We start from the raw sequence: 23,347 nt of genomic DNA, 5'->3' as shown, positions 1-23,347 counted from the left end.
ACTGTGCGTACAGGAATCTAATTCAATTAATTGAATAATGTTAAACTTTGCGAAAAAAGGAGATCGCAGATTTGTTCGCTAACTGCCTTATGGAGGGCTTTTAATCGAAACAGGTGAACAATGTTGTTGTTTCTTCTTGACTTTCATCTATTGAAAGACACATCACTAACATCATTGTTTGGATGGGTATGGTTTCCACTACCGATTTACTTCACAATAGTTTACCACGATTAGATTTGCTATCTCAAAGTGGCATTAGTATTACACGGGACATCAATTAATCCACATTGCTTTTCATTGCGACACTTACCAGGCTCTGGTAAAACCTTTGTTTTACACTCCAAGATTAAGATTAGCAACTGGGCAAAGAAAATGGTTATCTCATGAAGAAAATTGTTTCATCCAAGAGGATGATAACAAATTAATTGATGGTAAGTGTTCGCAGCGACATTGCCCGGTAGCAATGTAGAGTTTAATGAGATATCTTAACATCAGACGTTTCCATTACGACTAATTATCGTAAAGCTTAAAACCTACGAATGAAAAGGATTCTACTACGTGGCAGTATTTCACCTTCCTTTCAAATTCAACCCTTAATACAGTAAAACTTACTTCACTTACTAACTCCTCTCCACGATACAATGGAAGCCTGCATAAACCTATTAGCAAAATGTATTCCATTTTAGCAGGGATTTCGCACGTTCGAATGCATGCAAGTTGACATTAATTAGTAACGGTGTTTTCGTTTCTTTCACCCAGACTCCCGCTTGTTCAATAGAAGTAGTACAACCGCTCCAAAAACCCGTCAAATGTGTTCATTAATCGGTGTTGGGGATGGTCACTCGCTGGGCAATTTCGTTCAGTGTTCAAACGCATTTACTATGCTCCACTCGGGATTCGGTACATGACTGTTACAATTCACCTGCCAACACACAGCGTGTGGGCCGATTCGCGCAAATGCGGATGCACCGAAGTATGACATCCGACACGGTGGACTTACGGTCCACGCGGCCATGGTAATTGTTCGAGTTTTTGCATTATTGCCATATTCCCAAAAATGTGTCCCATGGGTCGTGCACACACACACACACGAAAAGGTTAGATCCTTAAAAATAGAATTTCCCACTGCCCACAAACCCATCGAACCGGGGTCCAAATATAATGCTCCCCGATGAATGTGCGGACCACGGCGTTCTAATCTAGTGCACCTTCATCCTCATGCTCATAATTATGGTTAAAACGCTCCAACGGGGACCATAAAAGATAATTAAGAGATTACTCACGGTTGGCTGGAATGGACCACGTTCTTCTTGTAGCACCGTGCAGGAGGTTTGACCATCATGAGGTTGAACCACCCGCATCCGAATTGGAAAGGATGCTATCTCCACACAATATCAAGCAGAGAGTCATTGTGGTTCCATGTGGTTTGCCCAACTGAAATTGGACCGAAATTCACTTACTGCACTTCAGTGCGGCATCGATAGTGGAGTGTTCTTGCTGCTGCGAACCACCATTTGCAGTGACCTAATGACAAAGGAAGTATTTACGCTCTATAGGTAGGTCGTACCTTCTCGTAAGGATTCTTCGCACTCGATTGCTGTGCTTTCGCTTCACACCATCATCTGTGTGTTTTTAATTTGATGAAAGGTATTGGAGAACTTCAATACTAAAACTTTAAATCCTGAGCAACTTCTAAACTTATCACGAGAGGAAGAGTCATGAGAAACCTTACGAAAAGATATGAATATTTTACTCAAAATAAAAAGATTAAACTGAGATTAAATACTCTGTGATTTTTATCAGCTTAAAGATACATGAATCGTTTCAAAAGGTAATTGCTTAGAAAGCTTTAAATTAAACTATTCTTTTAAGTACCGACTCAACTATTACCCATCGGTCTGTAATTTGATAATTTGCTAGCACCAGTGCAATTAGAATCATTCTACGCCCATTTAATTTGCATTAGTAATTAATTCGATTTATCGCTCGTAACAAGTGCAAAGTGGTGCGAATGAGCAGCACCAAGCATATTTTAATACGATTTCCACTATTTGCTCAGCCAATCTTCTCCTCACGCCGAAACAAGACGATGTCACACACCATGACGCTTTGAGCAACCGCATACTTAACCATTTAATAGAAAGCATCGCACTTTACTAAAGCACTCCCTTCTGCAAAGCTGCTGGCAGGAAGAGTGTCTCTTTCCATGTGGTTGTGGCTTTCACAACCAATGCTAACACCAGTTTAGAACTCGTACGAAAAACGGCAGCGAAAGTAATGAAAATTTATTCATCATCTTTTGCTTCTTGTCCTTCTTGACACGTCCTTGACCATTTCCGTTCTTATAACGACACCTTCTGTCGTTCGAACATTGCACAGGAAGACTGAAATAATAGAAGACAAGAATCGACGGACGGATTTGCTATGAATTAGAGTTTCCAACAGCAACCTAAACCGACAAATGATTGAATCCTTATCTAATGTCCTTTAGGGACAACCGAAAGCACTCCCAAGTGCATAAAGTTGAGTGACGATGTATCTAGGAACCTTAATCCACATAAGGACCGAAATAATATTAATTTAAGTTTACATATATTCAACACAAAGTTTGATTTGGTAGCAGTTTCTACTCTGTTTGATGCCTTTACATTCTGTACTTTGTCAAGACGACAGTTGTACTAAAGCTTAATTGACACCGATAAACTCAGACAAAAACGAAAACTATGGCAATTCTGACAATGGAAGCTTCCGAATCCTTTAAAGAACATCCGCTCAGAACTTTCCAGACAAGCAAACGAAGCAAAGCCTTTTGCTCTCTGCTTTTGCCCAAAAGTTGCACAAATACTTTCCCCGCCCGGGGCTTTGTTCCGAACCGCATTATGCCATCCGAACTTCATCCGTCTTGCTGTGGCAGACCTTTGATGACTTCTTACGTCATGCTCTCCCAAAAGCGAGAAGCATATGCTCGGAATGTCATTCTTTCGGCAGAAGCCGGTACGTTACCAGCCCTTACCAGAGACCTTATTCGTCATGGGCGAAGGTTAAACCGTTCCAGCTGGTGCTTGTTACAGCATTGCGACCGGTCACTTTCATCCGCAGTCCCTGCTAGTACGCAGTACGGCAAAAAGCGTTGAGCAAAATCCTGCCAACACTAACTATCCTAACGAACAACCATCCGGAGCATCCGGATTTGACAATAAAAATTGTTCGTTCCACCCGTAGGGTGACCCGGCACAGACGATACGAATGAAAGGGAGCAACAAGGCAGACGAACAGCAGTTCAAAATTACTATATCGGTATCTGCAATATGAGGGAAAAGCCACCAAATTGGCCGTCCTGTAAATTGCTGCGGATGGGCACGACGTAACTTTCGCTTTTACTCTTCACAATTGTCACACTCAGACAATACTCGGTTGAAGATGGTTAGTATACGACGTCGTTATGTGGGAAGATGGCGTATCATATGTACCCCGTTTAGCTCCACTGCGAAACGAGATTTTGTTACAGTGAAGAGAGCTTTGATCCAAGGATCTAAACGATAAGCATTTTCTTAATCTCTCATTTACAATTTCAACTGATATTTACACTTTAAAGGTATTTTTTAAACAAAACCATTTTAATTACTAATCAACAGCATCAATTTCCAGCCCACCATTTGCTGTATAACACAAAAATGTCACTGAAAAGTATGCGCAAGGACGTGTGTATCGCGCTAATTTCATTACAAATATGTAAAACATTTCTCGGAAAAGCCACTTATACATTCCAATGGTCGTTTGCAATCGACAGCAAACACACGTGTTTGGTTAGTTATTCCGAAAATTTACGCATGCAAACTGCATACGAATGAGCGGTACAATTTGTATTGGAATTTCACCGGTGGAAAAGCTCTCACGAGGCAATACTTTGCTGTCGGGAAAATGAACAATGTCCATGTGTAATTAACGTGTTTCCTCTACCTTTATAACATTATCAGCATTACATTTTTAATCATTTTTACACCACCCAATGGCCTCACACAGACCTTGAAATCGAGGAAAAAAGGTGAAGGTTATCCAAGGGAAGATAAATCGTGTGCTTTTGTTTTAAGTTTTAAACAACCCTCTTTGCCGGAACTCACGGTTTGTGGAGGACACTTTTTTTCTTCAATTAAGACTATGTCAGTATGCAGCTGTTTCGTTGCACGTCATCACTTTTTTTTGCTTCACACAACAACATGATATGCTGAAGAGAACAAAAAACACGACGCAAAACTCATATTTGTAGCGAAAGTCCTTGTTTGAAGGTGTAGTGCAAAGCTGACAAAGATGTCAGAATGGTTAGTAGCTGAAACCGTCATGCAGTTCGGTTGTGCTTGTTAGTAGTCCTGCCTCCAGATAACGTCATATTAGGGCCGGTTCGTAGCGACACAAAAACAAAACCAGGACACTATTTGCAATTCAGGAAAGCTTCTTTTTTTCACGTCACCAAAACTAAGTTGTTTCCTACCACATATCTTCCATTCCTTTTTTCCCCCTAACCCCGGCAACGTAGAGCAACTGATCTCCAATGTCCAGTACAGCATAAATTCTCATTTATATTCCAATTTAAAGTTGATAACTTGTTTCACTACATTTTTTTTTGTTTTGTTTCTAGTTGCAGACTCGTTCTCGCTGTTGGAGTGGAGTGGTTTATTCGCGAAAAATGGGTTCCAGTTCGTCATGATCCAGCTGTCAGAAATCGGCGATGAAAAATCGTGTCCACGTTGCAACGCAACGTTGGTAATGGCGATTTGCCGGTTACCCGTAAGTAAGCGGATCTTTGTAGCGTTTATTACATTTTTTCCGTGCCTTCCATTTCCATCAGCTTCAGAAGCTTCAACAACAGCGATCGGCATCATCGTGGAATCGTTTCGAATCATTCCTCAATACCCGGGCGCCTCCCTAGATTGATGAAGCTTACCTTCCGATAGCTGTCCCCGTGAGCGACATCACACGTATGAGCTTCAACGTGACCCATCGTTACACGTTTACGTTCACGTTTCCATCGCAATGTTCCATCATCCGGCGAACGGGTGCCATTTCAATCGGCAGTCTTCCGACACTTCCGACATCGATAAAGCATGCAGTGGACACAAAATGAACCACATGAAAGGGAAGCTTCAGCTTTCAAGGGCTCCAGCACTACAGAACATAGGATCATTTCTGTACGGCTTTTAGACCCGTGCACCCTAGGTGGGTATCCACACAGGAATGCAATCGGATCACGATTTGGGGCATATAGGTTTAGCCCTATCCGTGTTAATCCTATTCGCTCGGTAGTTACGACAATTTTACCTATTGAAACGGTAAACCGGTTCGACACTATCGAAATGAGACTAAAACGAATCTGATTGATATGTGGCTTCTATTAAGTGAAGTGCAATGCACTAGTGAATTAGTGAATATTGTCAAAATTTTGTGAAAATATGTTATGTGGGGCTATTTGCTGCTGTTAATTTGTGTTCGTAAGCAATTGTTGACACCTTACTTTTTTGAAAGAAGGATCGGAAAGCTCTCAGTTTTCTCATGAACTAATATTCCCATCTCAGTGACAATAATACAGGTATGTATATATATTTTTTTAAATGTATCCTTTTATTATTTAAGATTAATAAAAACATTCATACACAAAAAACAGAAAGCATATTTAGAATAAAAAATTTGTTTTTAAATATATCACAAACATTTGTCGAATTTAACATTCAGTCAAGTACAGCTTAAACTTAAACAGAATAATGATTAAAGTACAAAATAATACCGCATTGCTTGCGGCTTTTGTTTCCCATGGCACTAAACAACAACGCCAACGACGGAAAGAAAATAATAATCCCATGTTTATCCTTGCCTTAACAGCTATGTTTCAAGGAAAATGTTCAAACGTCACGAGTAGCCTCGAAAATTCACCTTCCTTTTTGGCTCATTTTCCCATTTTTCCCCAAATAAGCTAGCTTACTTTTATCTGTCTAAATACAATTAAACTAGACACAACACCTGTTGGCGGTTTAACGTGCAAGCGTTATGCTTATTATGCGCATCATTCATCACCACCGGTCTTTGTTCAGAAGAGAGAGAGCGAGAGATAGAGCTTTTTTTTTTCAAGCCCCAAAGGAACGTGCTCGGTTGTGTATATTAGGATCAATTTTTTCTGGCTTCAACTAAATACATTTCATTCTTCGTATCGTACCCACTGGAACACTCAACAAGGGCTCAATGGTTTAAGGATATTTGTGTGCAACCGACAGAAACTGCCCCCGAGAGAGGTTGGCAGAGAATTGTCACAACAGTTCTGCTAGCCAATTACAGCAGCACAAGCGGGAAATCTTTTTTTTTTTTCGTTTTTGTAGACCAAAACGCCCCAAAACGAAAGCGGAAGATGAATGCGGTTGTATTTCCCTTGCGATGTCGATGATAGCTCGAGAGACCATCTACAGCACCAGTTAACCATTGACACCCGGGGGTGGGGTGAGAAAACAACAAAGAAACAAAAATATATATGTATATCAAGAAAATCTTCCCAAAAACGACAGATAGCGCAAGCGAAAAATGGTCAAACATTCCCGGAAACCATCAGAACCAGGCACAAAAATGGCGATGTTTTAATTATGGTGTTATTTTTAATTAAAACCTACCCAGCCTAAAGGGTTCTGCCGGGGACTGTAAATGGCAGATGGTAAAATTGGTAGCCAACCAAAAATGGACGGGTAGGCTTCAAACTACTTCAAAAAGTGGAACCACCAAAAACCCTTCTGTAAAAGCTTCTCCAAAAGCTTTTATGGGCGTCAGGGCAGCTTCAGGGGTCAGTTTTGAGTGGTAGCCTTCGAATTCCCAGTCGCTATTTGATAGGAGAATCCCGCATCGCAACGAAAAGGCCCCAACCGACGCAAGGTGATAATTTGTTTTGCTAACTAAATTAAAAACTGAATGTAGATTTATTCCGGACGATATTAAATTATGACGAGAGGGAGCTCATGGGACGTCGTTCTAACGTCTTCGGTTCCATACCCAACGCTTCCGTTAATTGGGTAAAGAATTATGTTTTCCCCCGAAGGAACTGCGGTAGTCTGATGTCCCTTTTTTTTGGTTGTGGTGTGATGTTCAGGGAATTGATTGAACGACGATTCTTGATGTTTAGTTCTCGATTCCAGAGGGAAACAAAATTAAAGAACGATAAATTCTTAGATTTAAAAAAATAAAAACTTAAATATTCTTACTCCATCCTGATGACTTTTTATAAAAACTCCTGTAATTCTAACATACAGGCGATAAATGCAACTTCCAACTGCATTGTTTCTATCGATCCCCGTTCGCATCTTATCGGATTAACTCCACTGTGTCACTTATCGACAGTCATTCGGAAAAGCAAAACTGCACCAAACTTTGACAACAACTCGAAGCGACGAAACAAAGAACTTGGTGCAAAAGTCGACAACAAAAGGCAACACCGACTTTATCTAACTTTAAGACAAAGCCGTTGTATAAAAGTTACAATGATTTTGCTTAGTTAGCTCTAGTTAGAAAACTTTTCATTATGTTGAGCGTAAGTGAGTTTATGTGATTTCAAACAAAAGAGGTATTAAAAACAAATTAAGGATGTTTTGCGAATAGTTTTTAAAGGATTAATTATTGCACAGAGCATATAATTTCTGGACAATCACAATCCAATACAATATAATTCCATAGAATTTTAATTGATTGTTTCTTGGAAGCAGCAATCAATTGTGAACACTTTTATGAGGTTTCCCATTTCCGCAAACCTTTCGACCAATAACTAACTAGCTCAGATTTAATATTTACCAGCTCAATTCCACACCTAACCTTTATCCGTCAAGACAGTGCAAACACTGTACAGAGCCATTTTTTGTTCTATCATCCACGAGTTCACATGGAGCCACCAAGCACCACCTGTCTGTTGTCGAGTTTTGTTCAAATCTCATCCTTCTATTTGTCAGTTGGTTATCCTTTTACCTTGGTACTGGGTGGTTCTGCTGTTCAACCACTACTGTTCAACCAAACGAATAACATTGTTGATGAGGTGGAAAGCTTGAGCAAATACTAACCTGCTCGAGTAAATGGTGCGCAAGATGAAGATCGAAATCCATTTGAGTTCTTTATTATAAATTCTTCTCGGAATTCTCATCGCCACCACTGGACGGCACCCGTCGATAAAAGCAAATAAAAAAAAGCGAATACATTGTTCATCCTCTGCTGGGATTGAGGATTATTGGACCAAAGGTAGATTTTCCGTCCTGCAGCGTGGAAAGTGTGTGTGGGTAAATAAATATTCAAATAACCTTTCCACCTTGCCGATACGATCGTCACCTTCTGTTCATGGCGATGTTCATCCACCTGCTCGAAGGAATGTGGTGTCTTTTCTTCGGACGCCACCGGGCTGAGAATGGTACCGTTTGGTTTTTGTGTCAATAATCATCACCGACGACACCCATCGGATGCCTGGCAAGCTGTTGGTGGTGTGTTGCTCAGAAAATCAGAATACCAATTTGTCACCTGGCCGCCGCATGCTTCCGTAACCTAATTTAATTTAAAGTTTTGCATTCTAATGCTAACAAAATCTGAGCCCCTGTCGTCGCCTGTAAGTGTTGCTTTATTTACAGATGTTACATAAAGCTTCCATTTAAAGCTCTTCTTTTGGCAAATTGGCAAGTTATTTTTGTAGTCCAAAGTTTCGAAATTTAATAACGATTAGACGACAAAATGTACGAATCGTTTCGCTTGCGTCTCCAGTTTGATGAGCAATAATTATCATACAAAACTAATAAAACTCTCTATTGTGCAACTTTAAGCATTCAAAACAAAACCATCAAAAGGAGCAAACTTTCGAGAACGTGTAACACAATAATCCCAATCAAACTCACCACAGTGTGTCACCAACTTTGTCATTGGCTTTAACTGTCCAACACACAGTGTGGTAGACATTTCAGTAATACCGTCTTACTGTACAAACGACCACGAAAGTCCTTTTCAAGGCAAGAACCATTCGGTTGAAAAGTTTGTCTTCAGCAGTGGTTCCCAAAGTGCACAGTAACGTTAACTAATAGGTGAAGAATTTTAGAGAGCGGTGTGTTTCAGATGATCATAAGCTATTTCAAATGTTTAAAATTTTTATTTTTCCAATAGGCCCTAATCAAATTGTAGTCTACGATGTACAGGTTTAGTTTAGAGATGAGAAAAACAACTCTTTTAAGTGAGTCAACTCAGAGTGAATGAGACGTTATTAGGAGTCAGCTCGTTCAACGACGTATTTTGGAATCATAAAAAACCCGGCATAAACGTATAATTCATTTAAAAGGCTATAACCTAAGGAAATTTTCAAGATTTTAGATGTTTTTTATTTTTCATTAATTTTTATTAATTTTTTATTTAAAGCATAACTTGAGTGAAAAGAAACACATTGCAATCAATTGGCATTAAAATAAATCAATTTCATTTTTTTTGCAAAATTTCCCAAAAAAAACGTAAGGGGTAAGCCTTATCAAATTTTCGAGTTGAAAATTTTTTGAAATTTTTTTTCTGATTTTTTATTATTCTTTTAATTTAAAGCATTATTTGAGTGAAAAGAAACACATTGCAACAAATTTGTATGAAAATATATCACATTTATAAATTTTGCTAAATTGCTCAAAAATGAGGAAAATTTTACATTTTCTCAAACAGGGTAAGGAACTTGGTTCCTCGAATAACTTCCGGCACAGACATCTGAGAGCATGGCCGTCTAAGAAGAAAATGTAGCCATTGGTGCCATCTATCGACCACAGGTTAAAGATTGGCGATCCGTTGGATAGCGACCGAGTTATAGGCAAAACTTGGTGCAAAAATGAGGAAAATTTTACGTTTTCTCAAACAGGGTAAGGAACTTGGTTCCCCGAATAACTTCTGGCACGGACATCTGAGGGCTTGGCTGTCCAAGAAGAAAATGTAGCCATAGATGTCATCTATCGACCACATGTTAAAGATTGGCGGTCCGTTGGATACCGACCGAGTTATAGGCAAAACTTGATGCAAAAATGAGCCTTAGTTTTATTTTTTTTTAATTTTTTGATTTTTATTATTATTTTTCACTCTTTTTTTATTTAAAGCATTACTTGAGTGAAAAGAAACACATTGCAATCAATTGGCATTAAAATAAATCAATTTCATTTTTTTTGCAAAATTTCCCCAAAAAAAACGTAAGGGGTAAGCCTTATGAAATTTTGGAGTTGAAATTTTTTTTGAAATTTTTTTCTGATTTTTTATTATTTTTTTAATTTAAAGCATTATTTGAGTGAAAAGAAACACATTGCAACAAATTTGCATGAAAATATATCACATTTATAAATTTTGCTAAATTGCTCAAAAATGAGGAAAATTTTACATTTTCTCAAACAGGGTAAGGAACTTGGTTCCTCGAATAACTTCTGGCACAGACATCTGAGGGCATGGCCGTCTAAGAAGAAAATGTAGCCATTGGTGCCATCTATCGACCACAGGTTAAAGATTGGCGATCCGTTGGATAGCGACCGAGTTATAGGCAAAACTTGGTGCAAAAATGAGGCAAATTTTACGTTTTCTCAAACAGGGTAAGGAACTTGGTTCCCCGAATAACTTCTGGCACGGACATCTGAGGGCTTGGCTGTCCAAGAAGAAAATGTAGCCATAGATGTCATCTATCGACCACATGTTAAAGATTGGCGATCCGTTGGATACCGACCGAGTTATAGGCAAAACTTGATGCAAAAATGAGCCTTAGTTTTATTTTTTTTTAATTTTTTGATTTTTATTATTATTTTTCACTCTTTTTTTTATTTAAAGCATTACTTGAGTGAAAAGAAACACATTGCAATCAATTGGCATTAAAATAAATCAATTTCATTTTTTTTGCAAAATTTCCCAAAAAAAACGTAAGGGGTAAGCCTTATGAAATTTTGGAGTTGAAAATTTTTTTGAAATTTTTTTCTGATTTTTTATTATTTTTTTAATTTAAAGCATTATTTGAGTGAAAAGAAACACATTGCAACAAATTTGCATGAAAATATATCACATTTATAAATTTTGCTAAATTGCTCAAAAATGAGGAAAATTTTACATTTTCTCAAACAGGGTAAGGAACTTGGTTCCTCGAATAACTTCCGGCACAGACATCTGAGAGCATGGCCGTCTAAGAAGAAAATGTAGCCATTGGTGCCATCTATCGACCACAGGTTAAAGATTGGCGATCCGTTGGATAGCGACCGAGTTATAGGCAAAACTTGGTGCAAAAATGAGGCAAATTTTACGTTTTCTCAAACAGGGTAAGGAACTTGGTTCCCCGAATAACTTCTGGCACGGACATCTGAGGGCTTGGCTGTCCAAGAAGAAAATGTAGCCATAGATGTCATCTATCGACCACAGGTTAAAGATTGGCGATCCGTTGGATAGCGACCGAGTTATAGGCAAAACTTGATGCAAAAATGAGCCTTAGTTTTATTTTTTTTAATTTTTTGATTTTTTTTATTATTTTTCACTCTTTTTTTTTATTTAAAGCATTACTTGAGTGAAAAGAAACACATTGCAATCAATTGGCATTAAAATAAATCAATTTCATTTTTTTTTGCAAAATTTCCCAAAAAAAACGTAAGGGGTAAGCCTTATGAAATTTTGGAGTTGAAAATTTTTTTCTGATTTTTTATTATTTTTTTAATTTAAAGCATTATTTGAGTGAAAAGAAACACATTGCAACAAATTTGCATGAAAATATATCACATTTATAAATTTTGCTAAATTGCTCAAAAATGAGGAAAATTTTACATTTTCTCAAACAGGGTAAGGAACTTGGTTCCTCGAATAACTTCTGGCACAGACATCTGAGGGCATGGCCGTCTAAGAAGAAAATGTAGCCATTGGTGCCATCTATCGACCACAGGTTAAAGATTGGCGATCCGTTGGATAGCGACCGAGTTATAGGCAAAACTTGGTGCAAAAATGAGGAAAATTTTACGTTTTCTCAAACAGGGTAAGGAACTTGGTTCCCCGAATAACTTCTGGCACGGACATCTGAGGGCTTGGCTGTCCAAGAAGAAAATGTAGCCATAGATGTCATCTATCGACCACAGGTTAAAGATTGGCGATCCGTTGGATACCGACCGAGTTATAGGCAAAACTTGATGCAAAAATGAGCCTTAGTTTTATTTTTTTTTTATTTTTTGATTTTTATTATTATTTTTCACTCTTTTTTTTATTTAAAGCATTACTTGAGTGAAAAGAAACACATTGCAATCAATTGGCATTAAAATAAATCAATTTCATTTTTTTTGCAAAATTTCCCCAAAAAAAACGTAAGGGGTAAGCCTTATGAAATTTTGGAGTTGAAAATTTTTTTGAATTTTTTTTCTGATTTTTTATTATTTTTTTAATTTAAAGCATTATTTGAGTGAAAAGAAACACATTGCAACAAATTTGCATGAAAATATATCACATTTATAAATTTTGCTAAATTGCTCAAAAATGAGGAAAATTTTACATTTTCTCAAACAGGGTAAGGAACTTGGTTCCTCGAATAACTTCTGGCACAGACATCTGAGGGCATGGCCGTCTAAGAAGAAAATGTAGCCATTGGTGCCATCTATCGACCACAGGTTAAAGATTGGCGATCCGTTGGATAGCGACCGAGTTATAGGCAAAACTTGATGCAAAAATGAGGAAAATTTTACGTTTTCTCAAACAGGGTAAGGAACTTGGTTCCCCGAATAACTTCTGGCACGGACATCTGAGGGCTTGGCTGTCCAAGAAGAAAATGTAGCCATAGATGTCATCTATCGACCACATGTTAAAGATTGGCGATCCGTTGGATACCGACCGAGTTATAGGCAAAACTTGATGCAAAAATGAGCCTTAGTTTTATTTTTTTTTTAATTTTTTGATTTTTATTATTATTTTTCACTCTTTTTTTATTTAAAGCATTACTTGAGTGAAAAGAAACACATTGCAATCAATTGGCATTAAAATAAATCAATTTCATTTTTTTTGCAAAATTTCCCAAAAAAAACGTAAGGGGTAAGCCTTATGAAATTTTGGAGTTGAAAATTTTTTTAGAAATTTTTTTCTGATTTTTTATTATTTTTTTAATTTAAAGCATTATTTGAGTGAAAAGAAACACATTGCAACAATTTTGTATGAAAATATATCACATTTATAAATTTTGCTAAATTGCTCAAAAATGAGGAAAATTTTACATTTTCTCAAACAGGGTAAGGAACTTGGTTCCTCGAATAACTTCCGGCACAGACATCTGAGAGCATGGCCGTCTAAGAAGAAAATGTAGCCATTGGTGCCATCTATCGACCACAGGTTAAAGATTGGCGATCCGTTGGATAGCGACCGAGTTATAGGCAAAACTTGGTGCAAAAATGAGGAAAATTTTACGTTTTCTCAAACAGGGTAAGGAACTTGGTTCCCCGAATAACTTCTGGCACGGACATCTGACGGCTTGGCTGTCCAAGAAGAAAATGTAGCCATAGATGTCATCTATCGACCACATGTTAAAGATTGGCGATCCGTTGGATACCGACCGAGTTATAGGCAAAAATTGATGCAAAAATGAGCCCTAGTTTTATTTTTTTTTAATTTTTTGATTTTTATTATTATTTTTCACTCTTTTTTTTATTTAAAGCATTACTTGAGTGAAAAGAAACACATTGCAATCAATTGGCATTAAAATAAATCAATTTCATTTTTTTTGCAAAATTTCCCAAAAAAAACGTAAGGGGTAAGCCTTATGAAATTTTGGAGTTGAAATTTTTTTTGAAATTTTTTTCTGATTTTTTATTATTTTTTTAATTTAAAGCATTATTTGAGTGAAAAGAAACACATTGCAACAAATTTGCATGAAAATATATCACATTTATAAATTTTGCTAAATTGCTCAAAAATGAGGAAAATTTTACATTTTCTCAAACAGGGTAAGGAACTTGGTTCCTCGAATAACTTCCGGCACAGACATCTGAGAGCATGGCCGTCTAAGAAGAAAATGTAGCCATTGGTGCCATCTATCGACCACAGGTTAAAGATTGGCGATCCGTTGGATAGCGACCGAGTTATAGGCAAAACTTGGTGCAAAAATGAGGAAAATTTTACATTTTCTCAAACAGGGTAAGGAACTTGGTTCCCCGAATAACTTCTGGCACGGACATCTGAGGGCTTGGCTGTCCAAGAAGAAAATGTAGCCATAGATGTCATCTATCGACCACAGGTTAAAGATTGGCGATCCGTTGGATACCGACCGAGTTATAGGCAAAACTTGATGCAAAAATGAGCCTTAGTTTTGTTTTTTTTTAGTTTTTTGATTTTTATTATTATTTTTCACTCTTTTTTTTATTTAAAGCATTACTTGAGTGAAAAGAAACACATTGCAATCAATTGGCATTAAAATAAATCAATTTCATTTTTTTTGCAAGATTTCCCCAAAAAAAACGTAAGGGGTGTAAGCCTTATGAAATTTTGGAGTTGAAATTTTTTTTGAAATTTTTTTCTGATTTTTTATTATTTTTTAATTTAAAGCATTATTTGAGTGAAAAGAAACACATTGCAACAAATTTGCATGAAAATATATCACATTTATAAATTTTGCTAAATTGCTCAAAAATGAGGAAAATTTTACATTTTCTCAAACAGGGTAAGGAACTTGGTTCCTCGAATAACTTCTGGCACAGACATCTGAGGGCATGGCCGTCTAAGAAGAAAATGTAGCCATTGGTGTCATCTATCGACCACAGGTTAAAGATTGGCGATCCGTTGGATAGCGACCGAGTTATAGGCAAAACTTGGTGCAAAAATGAGGAAAATTTTACGTTTTCTCAAACAGGGTAAGGAACTTGGTTCCCCGAATAACTTCTGGCACGGACATCTGAGGGCTTGGCTGTCCAAGAAGAAAATGTAGCCATAGATGTCATCTATCGACCACATGTTAAAGATTGGCGATCCGTTGGATACCGACCGAGTTATAGGCAAAACTTGATGCAAAAATGAGCCTTAGTTTTATTTTTTTTTTAATTTTTTGATTTTTATTATTATTTTTCACTCTTTTTTTTATTTAAAGCATTATTTGAGTGAAAAGAAACACATTGCAATCAATTGGCATTAAAATAAATCAATTTCATTTTTTTTGCAAAATTTCCCAAAAAAAACGTAAGGGGTAAGCCTTATGAAATTTTGGAGTTGAAAATTTTTTTGAAATTTTTTTCTGATTTTTTATTATTTTTTTAATTTAAAGCATTATTTGAGTGAAAAGAAACACATTGCAACAAATTTGTATGAAAATATATCACATTTATAAATTTTGCTACATTGCTCAAAAATGAGGAAAATTTTACATTTTCTCAAACAGGGTAAGGAACTTGGTTCCTCGAATCTTCCGGCACGGACACCTGAGAGCATGGCTGTCCAAGAAGAAAATGTAGCCATCGATGTCATCTATCGACCACATGTTAAAGATTGGCGATCCGTTGGATAGCGACCGAGTTATAGGCAAAACTTGGTGCAAAAATGAGGAAAATTTTACGTTTTCTCAAACAGGGTAAGGAACTTGGTTCCCCGAATAACTTCTGGCACGGACATCTGAGGGCTTGGCTGTCCAAGAAGAAAATGTAGCCATAGATGTTATCTATCGACCACATGTTAAAGATTGGCGATCCGTTGGATACCGACCGAGTTATAGGCAAAACTTGATGCAAAAATGAGCCTTAGTTTTATTTTTTTTTTAATTTTTTGATTTTTATTATTATTTTTCACTCTTTTTTTTATTTAAAGCATTACTTGAGTGAAAAGAAACACATTGCAATCAATTGGCATTAAAATAAATCAATTTCATTTTTTTTGCAAAATTTCCCCAAAAAAAACGTAAGGGGTAAGCCTTATGAAATTTTGGAGTTGAAAATTTTTTTGAAATTTTTTTCTGATTTTTTATTATTTTTTTAATTTAAAGCATTATTTGAGTGAAAAGAAACACATTGCAACAAATTTGCATGAAAATATATCACATTTATAAATTTTGCTAAATTGCTCAAAAATGAGGAAAATTTTACATTTTCTCAAACAGGGTAAGGAACTTGGTTCCTCGAATAACTTCTGGCACAGACATCTGAGGGCATGGCCGTCTAAGAAGAAAATGTAGCCATTGGTGCCATCTATCGACCACAGGTTAAAGATTGGCGATCCGTTGGATAGCGACCGAGTTATAGGCAAAACTTGGTGCAAAAATGAGGAAAATTTTACGTTTTCTCAAACAGGGTAAGGAACTTGGTTCCCCGAATAACTTCTGACACGGACATCTGAGGGCTTGGCTGTCCAAGAAGAAAATGTAGCCATAGATGTCATCTATCGACCACATGTTAAAGATTGGCGATCCGTTGGATACCGACCGAGTTATAGGCAAAACTTGATGCAAAAATGAGCCTTAGTTTTATTTTTTTTTAATTTTTTGATTTTTATTATTATTTTTCACTCTTTTTTTTATTTAAAGCATTACTTGAGTGAAAAGAAACACATTGCAATCAATTGGCATTAAAATAAATCAATTTCATTTTTTTTGCAAAATTTCCCAAAAAAAACGTAAGGGGTAAGCCTTATGAAATTTTGGAGTTGAAAATTTTTTTGAAATTTTTTTCTGATTTTTTATTATTTTTTTAATTTAAAGCATTATTTGAGTGAAAAGAAACACATTGCAACAAATTTGCATGAAAATATATCACATTTATAAATTTTGCTAAATTGCTCAAAAATGAGGAAAATTTTACATTTTCTCAAACAGGGTAAGGAAATTGGTTCCTCGAATAACTTCTGGCACAGACATCTGAGGGCATGGCCGTCTAAGAAGAAAATGTAGCCATTGGTGCCATCTATCGACCACAGGTTAAAGATTGGCGATCCGTTGGATACCGACCGAGTTATAGGCAAAACTTGGTGCAAAAATGAGGAAAATTTTACGTTTTCTCAAACAGGGTAAGGAACTTGGTTCCCCGAATAACTTCTGGCACGGACATCTGAGGGCTTGGCTGTCCAAGAAGAAAATGTAGCCATAGATGTCATCTATCGACCACAGGTTAAAGATTGGCGATCCGTTGGATAGCGACCGAGTTATAGGCAAAACTTGATGCAAAAATGAGCCTTAGTTTTATTTTTTTTAATTTTTTGATTTTTTTTATTATTTTTCACTCTTTTTTTTTATTTAAAGCATTACTTGAGTGAAAAGAAACACATTGCAATCAATTGGCATTAAAATAAATCAATTTCATTTTTTTTTGCAAAATTTCCCAAAAAAAACGTAAGGGGTAAGCCTTATGAAATTTTGGAGTTGAAAATTTTTTTGAAATTTTTTTCTGATTTTTTATTATTTTTTTAATTTAAAGCATTATTTGAGTGAAAAGAAACACATTGCAACAAATTTGCATGAAAATATATCACATTTATAAATTTTGCTAAATTGCTCAAAAATGAGGAAAATTTTACATTTTCTCAAACAGGGTAAGGAAATTGGTTCCTCGAATAACTTCTGGCACAGACATCTGAGGGCATGGCCGTCTAAGAAGAAAATGTAGCCATTGGTGCCATCTATCGACCACAGGTTAAAGATTGGCGATCCGTTGGATAGCGACCGAGTTATAGGCAAAACTTGGTGCAAAAATGAGGAAAATTTTACGTTTTCTCAAACAGGGTAAGGAACTTGGTTCCCCGAATAACTTCTGGCACGGACATCTGAGGGCTTGGCTGTCCAAGAAGAAAATGTAGCCATAGATGTCATCTATCGACCACATGTTAAAGATTGGCGATCCGTTGGATACCGACCGAGTTATAGGCAAAACTTGATGCAAAAATGAGCCTTAGTTTTATTTTTTTTTAATTTTTTGATTTTTATTATTATTTTTCACTCTTTTTTTTATTTAAAGCATTACTTGAGTGAAAAGAAACACATTGTAACCGATTGGCAGTAAAATAAATCAATTTAATTTTTTTGCAAAATTTCCCAAAAAAAATCGTAAGGGGTAAGCCTTATGAAATTTTCGAGTTGAAAATTTTTTAAAATTTTTTTCTGATTTTTTATTGTTTTTCTAATTTAAAGCATTATTTGAGTGAAAAGAAACACATTGCAACAAATTTGCTTGAAAATATATCACATTTATAAATTTTGCTAAATTGCTCAAAAATGAGGAAAATTTTACATTTTCTCAAACAGGGTAAGGAACTTACTGTTTGGGAAACACTGGTCGACAGCATCAAGGATTCTGTCGGCGATTTCACCGTACGGTAGAAACATCTTAAAGGCACCAGGCAAAAGCAAACAAAAAAAGCTACCAAACAAGGTGAAAACCCTCGGCTGCAATTGTAACACTTAAGTTGTGCTCTGACACGGATGACCTGCCCAAGAACCAGACAAGCACTACGAAGGCGTGTGCGAAAGCAAATCAAACATCAAACCCGATCGATTCGAATGTTCGTTGCTTTCTGCACGATTGCCCCTAAAGGATCTTCAATCATCCCTGACGCGGTGTATTTTCTCAGAACACCGCCGGATATCAGTTCTCCCCTGCAACATTTTTCTCCGCCAACCATTCAACTACTGGCTGCACTTACGGTTGGGCTTCAAAGCATATGAAAAAAAGCGTCTCCAGTGTCTCGCACACTTCAAAGCAACCATCAAATAACGGTTTGTACCGGGATGGGAAAGGTGGGCCAAAGGTTGAAAGATACAGGCCGTGTAAAAGGAGCACGAAGTAGTCGAATAAAACTTTGCTCGATAAACCATTCACGTTTATGATTAAACTAATTTTCCTACCAACGGTAAAACCGGAGTGCTCTGCATACAAGATTTGCTCAGTTTTTGAAAATTCCCCAACACTTGAGATAGACAGCTGTAAAAAAAAAGCTCCAAACTGTGCTCACATTACTCTACATCTAGCATTTTTTGTTTGTTTGTTTTTTTTTTTGCTCCAATTTGTTTGTTCTCCTTCCCCAGGAGAAATTTACCAAATGCCCTTTTACCAGTGTAAGGTAAAAGTTTTTCTTCCTCCCGAAGCTCGTGCCCTTTGACCAACGGTTTTTTCATCTCTCAATCGCTCATTTCAGGTTTCAGCCGAAGGCCGGTTAGCTAAAGAATGGACAACTTCTAGGATTCGGTTTTCGTAGTTTGGTAGAAGTTATGTTTTTTTGCCTTCCTCCATTACATCGCTTTAGCTATTGGTGTGTGGTGTATTTCTTTTTTTCAAATTTGAACTTCGGTAATATCGTCGATTAGGAGTGGACCAACTTTATCCCCACCGTGTCCATCTCATTTGCATCCGAGCCAACGCTACAGCTGTGTACGTTGCGAAGGTCAGAAGGAAATGCTAGAGCCTAAGCTTTTCAAGAATCGCCCGTAGAAAGATGGCGCGATGAGATTTCACTTTTACTCAACACTTGAGAGCATTCGGGAAGCGGTGTGTTGTGCAAAGTATTGATAACTTCCACTTTTTTGTACCTTTTAAAAAATGCTTCCCATAGCACGAGCCAGATTAAGCGAAGAAAGTGTTGTACACTCAATAGCTTTACCTGCTACGGTTAACCGGTCCGGGAACGATTTGCATAGATATTCCGTGATAGCTTCTTTTCTTTTTTGTTGGTCCACAATCTCGTTGTTTATTTGTGTGCAAGTTTGTACCATCCAGTTTAGCGTCGAGTGGTTCGCTCGGTGGCTTCACACAACAGAAGCTGTGAGCAAAAGTTTCCCTGTTAGTGGTGGAGTTTGAAATTGCTTCATTATGCGAAGAAAAGTTTAACCTATCTTTGAATTGTTTATGGACACTATTTTAACAAGTTATTTGTATTTCTTTAAAACATCCCCATCGCCCATCATAACAAACTATTGAAGACGAAGCCTGGAACTATTGCGCATATCCGGAACGATCTGTTCCTGATGGAAATCGCGAGCGAAGGGGTCTATTTTTGTTTTTCGACCTGAATGATGCCTTCATTAGTATAATAAAGCTTAACAAGCACGCAAAAGCTGCCTTGACTAACTAATTTTCCGTTCGAAAAGTGCTGAAGTCGACCCCGAAATATTCACAGCATTGCACTTCCCGAAATTCGGGAACTAGGTACACACACACACATGCGAATCCCTTCCAGGAAGACTTTTGACGTAATCATACAGATAAATTCGAATTAATTAAAACTTTTCCCCCACATCGGTACGGCGGTACGGAGGTAAGCAGCAGCATGTGCATAATGAGAACGTCCTTCATCCATTACCCAGCCACCCGAAGAAAGACCCATCGTTTCCGATTCAGTCAGATGGAAAAACTTCCCCGTCCTTCAAATCTCAACGTAACGCAACCAATGCTCGCACACACGCTCGTGGGGAGGTTAAATAAACTTCCAAATAAAACGCAATAGATCTTCACACCCTTATACTGCCAACGAATCCTCATCTCATGCTTCGAGTTCTAATCTCACGGTACCGTACCCGCCCTGCCGCGTACTGCCGACTTCCATTAGCGCAAGTTTTCTTACCCCCAAACAAAACACATCGCTCCCCCCGGGGCGGCGGGGGGAAGAACACAGAGGGAACGCGGGATGGAAACGGTACGAAAACTTCCTAATAAGCATTTACAAATGTAGAAATAACTAGAGGCAGGTGAAAATTATGTGGCAATGGATTGAGTGCATAAATCACAGCTGCAGAAGGAAAAGCGCCATCAAAAAGTAAGCCGTCCACTAGGAAGCAAACTACGGGTACAAGTTTGCCGTTTGTGTGCGAAAAGAAAAGCTTGGCTTCCCCGAAAATGGAGGAAAAGTGGGACAGAGAGTTTGGAAGTTTCGTTGGTTCGAATGATAAATTGGAGTTGGTGGAGTTGGAGGGTGAAAAGTTACCACATACGCACACCATGATGGGGCAATGATTTGTTGGCTATTAGGCAGCGGCGGGAAAGGATATGTAACTTTCATCCTAGATGATGGCCACTGAACAAGATATATTGTATAGATGAAAGCCTTAAAAAGACAGGTAGTTTGTCATGTAATTAATAATACCGTATGATTTGTTGCGGCGTGAATTCATATCCGATCTGTAAAGTTGAGACGAAGGGGAGAGAGTCTTTTTTTGTGAAGCTTTCTTCTTTTGTGGCACTACAACCTCAAGGGATCCATTGGCCTGCCATTACTTCCTTTGACTTTGTTTATCCAAAGCAGAACAGGTTCTCCAGAGTACGGTTCTGTTGTCAATTTTTCAATAAAGTCTCTTTTCAAAAATTGTCCCCACTTTCATCCTTAAAATCCACCTAAGAAACATAATTCAACTTTCGTGGTTTGTTTTCGGCAAACAGTGTTTGGCAATTGCTGCCAGAAATTAATTCCACCAGCCAATTATGCTGACTTCATCTTCACCGATCACGTCCACTCAAAAGCCGTATCATGCCCATTATTTCCATCTCACGATTTCTCGTCACTCCATCGAACACGTTTCGACTAACTAATAAGCACCGTACTGCATTTATGCATCAACATGTTAGCGGCAAGCGGAAATGCAACCAGTAATTGCGATAATATATCACAATACCCACTTCACCACGTTACAAACGCGCCACGATCTCATGGCATTACATCCAGCTACAAATTTGTGACAAACATGTGTTGTCCAGCAGCGGTAACTGACGCTTCGGCGTTGGCTGTAATTGCAACCGACACGGGCCGGACTACCCCGATGCATTTAGATTAAGCATCGGCCAAGTTCTCGATTCCCTTAAATGGCAGACCTGGTAAATGATACGATCAAGCGAAGTAAGCGAATATAGCACTAAATATGCACGGTATAAGCAACATAATTGCATACAAGAAAGTGCACTTTCATCATTCATCCCAGATGTGCAGCATGATTGCAAAATCAGGCGTGAGATATTTTGCCTTTCTCCCATGTCCCTTGTCCCGTCTCAGGAGTATTGGCACTAATTGAAGCTAATGCGAATGTGGATGACTAAAATAGGCATCTGATCATCTTCAGAATGGACCTTCATATGAGTAAGAAAAATGTGTCTATTTCTATTGTTTCCTTATTTGACTCTATTTCCACAAATTCCCCAGTAGTGCATAACCAAGGTAAATACTGTTCAGCAAATCTAATTACAAATCGCACCACTAGTTTCCAACATCCTTAGGTACAAAAAAGGTAGAAAATGAAGCATTAAATAAAGTTAAAATCGCTCCCATTCAACTTAATTCGCCAATTGTTACGCTCGCCATAGAGAGAGAGATACCCTGCCGGAGGGAAGGGATTTAATTTTTGTATCACAATACGCAATCCCCACCGCGATGTATAGAGCTTGCGGAACTAATCCCGTACCGTGGGCCGCGTGAATAAAAACGTACCTAAGTCACAATATCAAATCACACCATTAATCTCATTCATTATGGCCATAAATTTGATTTGCGAATGCGAAATGCATACACATCGGACTGACTGATGCCCTTCAGTACGCAAACGTGAAATTTCAAACGACATTCCCATGCCGCCATTCGTGTGCAACCATCGCTGGAAATGCCCTCGCACTCGTATAAGCTACATTATTTCACAGACTAATGAATATCTAATGCCCAGCCGCGTGTCACCACAACGTCACCAAGCTGTCATGGGAGCTTTTCGGTGCCTGATGCAAGTGTCGAGTGCAGTGCGTGGAACGTTCCATGCCCATCGTTCGGTCCGACTTACTTCCTGTCACAGGGTCAATCTCCATCACATCGCGAATCGAATGGATTGCACACACGCACGTGTCCAGCGAGTTTGGCTGCGATAATACCCGAAACTCATTGCGCGCATTGCGGTTTAATGTGGGTGGGGGGGAAGTGTGGTGGTTGCAAGCGCGGGGAAGGGGGGGTTCATGAGCTCAGAGACGAATGGTGCATTATTTATTATTCATCAAACTGGCAGAATTGCAGATGCATTTCATTTCACGAGGTCACACGACAGACAAATCGGGACAGGATCTGCGTTGAATTAGGGCACTTGAACAACGTCCATATCATTCCATCGTCAACGCTTGTCGATTTTCCGAACCGTTTCCCGGTCGATCAGGCTTTCTTTCCCTGAACCTGACCGTTTCCCGGTCCGTCAGGCTTCCTTTCCCTGATTATAAACATTCCCTAATGTGACCGTTTCGCCGTAGATGGCTACCGGTTTTCCAAGGTCCTTCTAAATCATTCCACATTACTGTGTGAAATATTCAAATCAGATGAGCAGTCAGTAGCTCCGTGAAAAGTTTACCGATTGTCACTCGTTCCATCGATACGATGTGCATTCTAATCAATATTTACTTTACCTTCAGTTTAATCGCAC

At 38.0% G+C, this 23,347-nt stretch overlaps 1 protein-coding gene and 1 long non-coding RNA gene across 3 annotated transcripts in view; both read left to right on the top strand.

Moving 5' to 3' along the window:
• LOC125763377 (uncharacterized) overlaps window positions 1–23,347 on the top strand; it is a 43,374-nt gene that overhangs the window by 13,815 nt on the left and 6,212 nt on the right. Inside the window, exon 5 of the mRNA XM_049426488.1 lies at window positions 4,637–4,785. Coding sequence (XP_049282445.1) covers window positions 4,637–4,785 — 149 coding nt within the window. The remainder of the gene's footprint in view (window positions 1–4,636; window positions 4,786–23,347) is intronic.
• LOC125763645 (uncharacterized) lies at window positions 10,205–14,363 on the top strand. 2 transcript variants are annotated; one of them, XR_007418384.1, is made up of 3 exons: window positions 10,205–10,505; window positions 12,108–12,629; window positions 14,243–14,363. It is a non-coding gene; the product is annotated as an uncharacterized LOC125763645 (long non-coding RNA). The 2 variants fall into 2 exon arrangements; XR_007418383.1 differs by lacking the exon at window positions 10,205–10,505 and adding an exon at window positions 10,512–11,917.

Source organism: Anopheles funestus, chromosome 2RL (assembly GCF_943734845.2).
Source record: "Anopheles funestus chromosome 2RL, idAnoFuneDA-416_04, whole genome shotgun sequence".
Lineage (NCBI taxonomy): Eukaryota > Metazoa > Arthropoda > Insecta > Diptera > Culicidae > Anopheles > Anopheles funestus.
The sequence above is the reverse complement of the archived record's forward strand: the minus strand, read 5'-3'. Positions and strand labels throughout refer to the sequence as shown.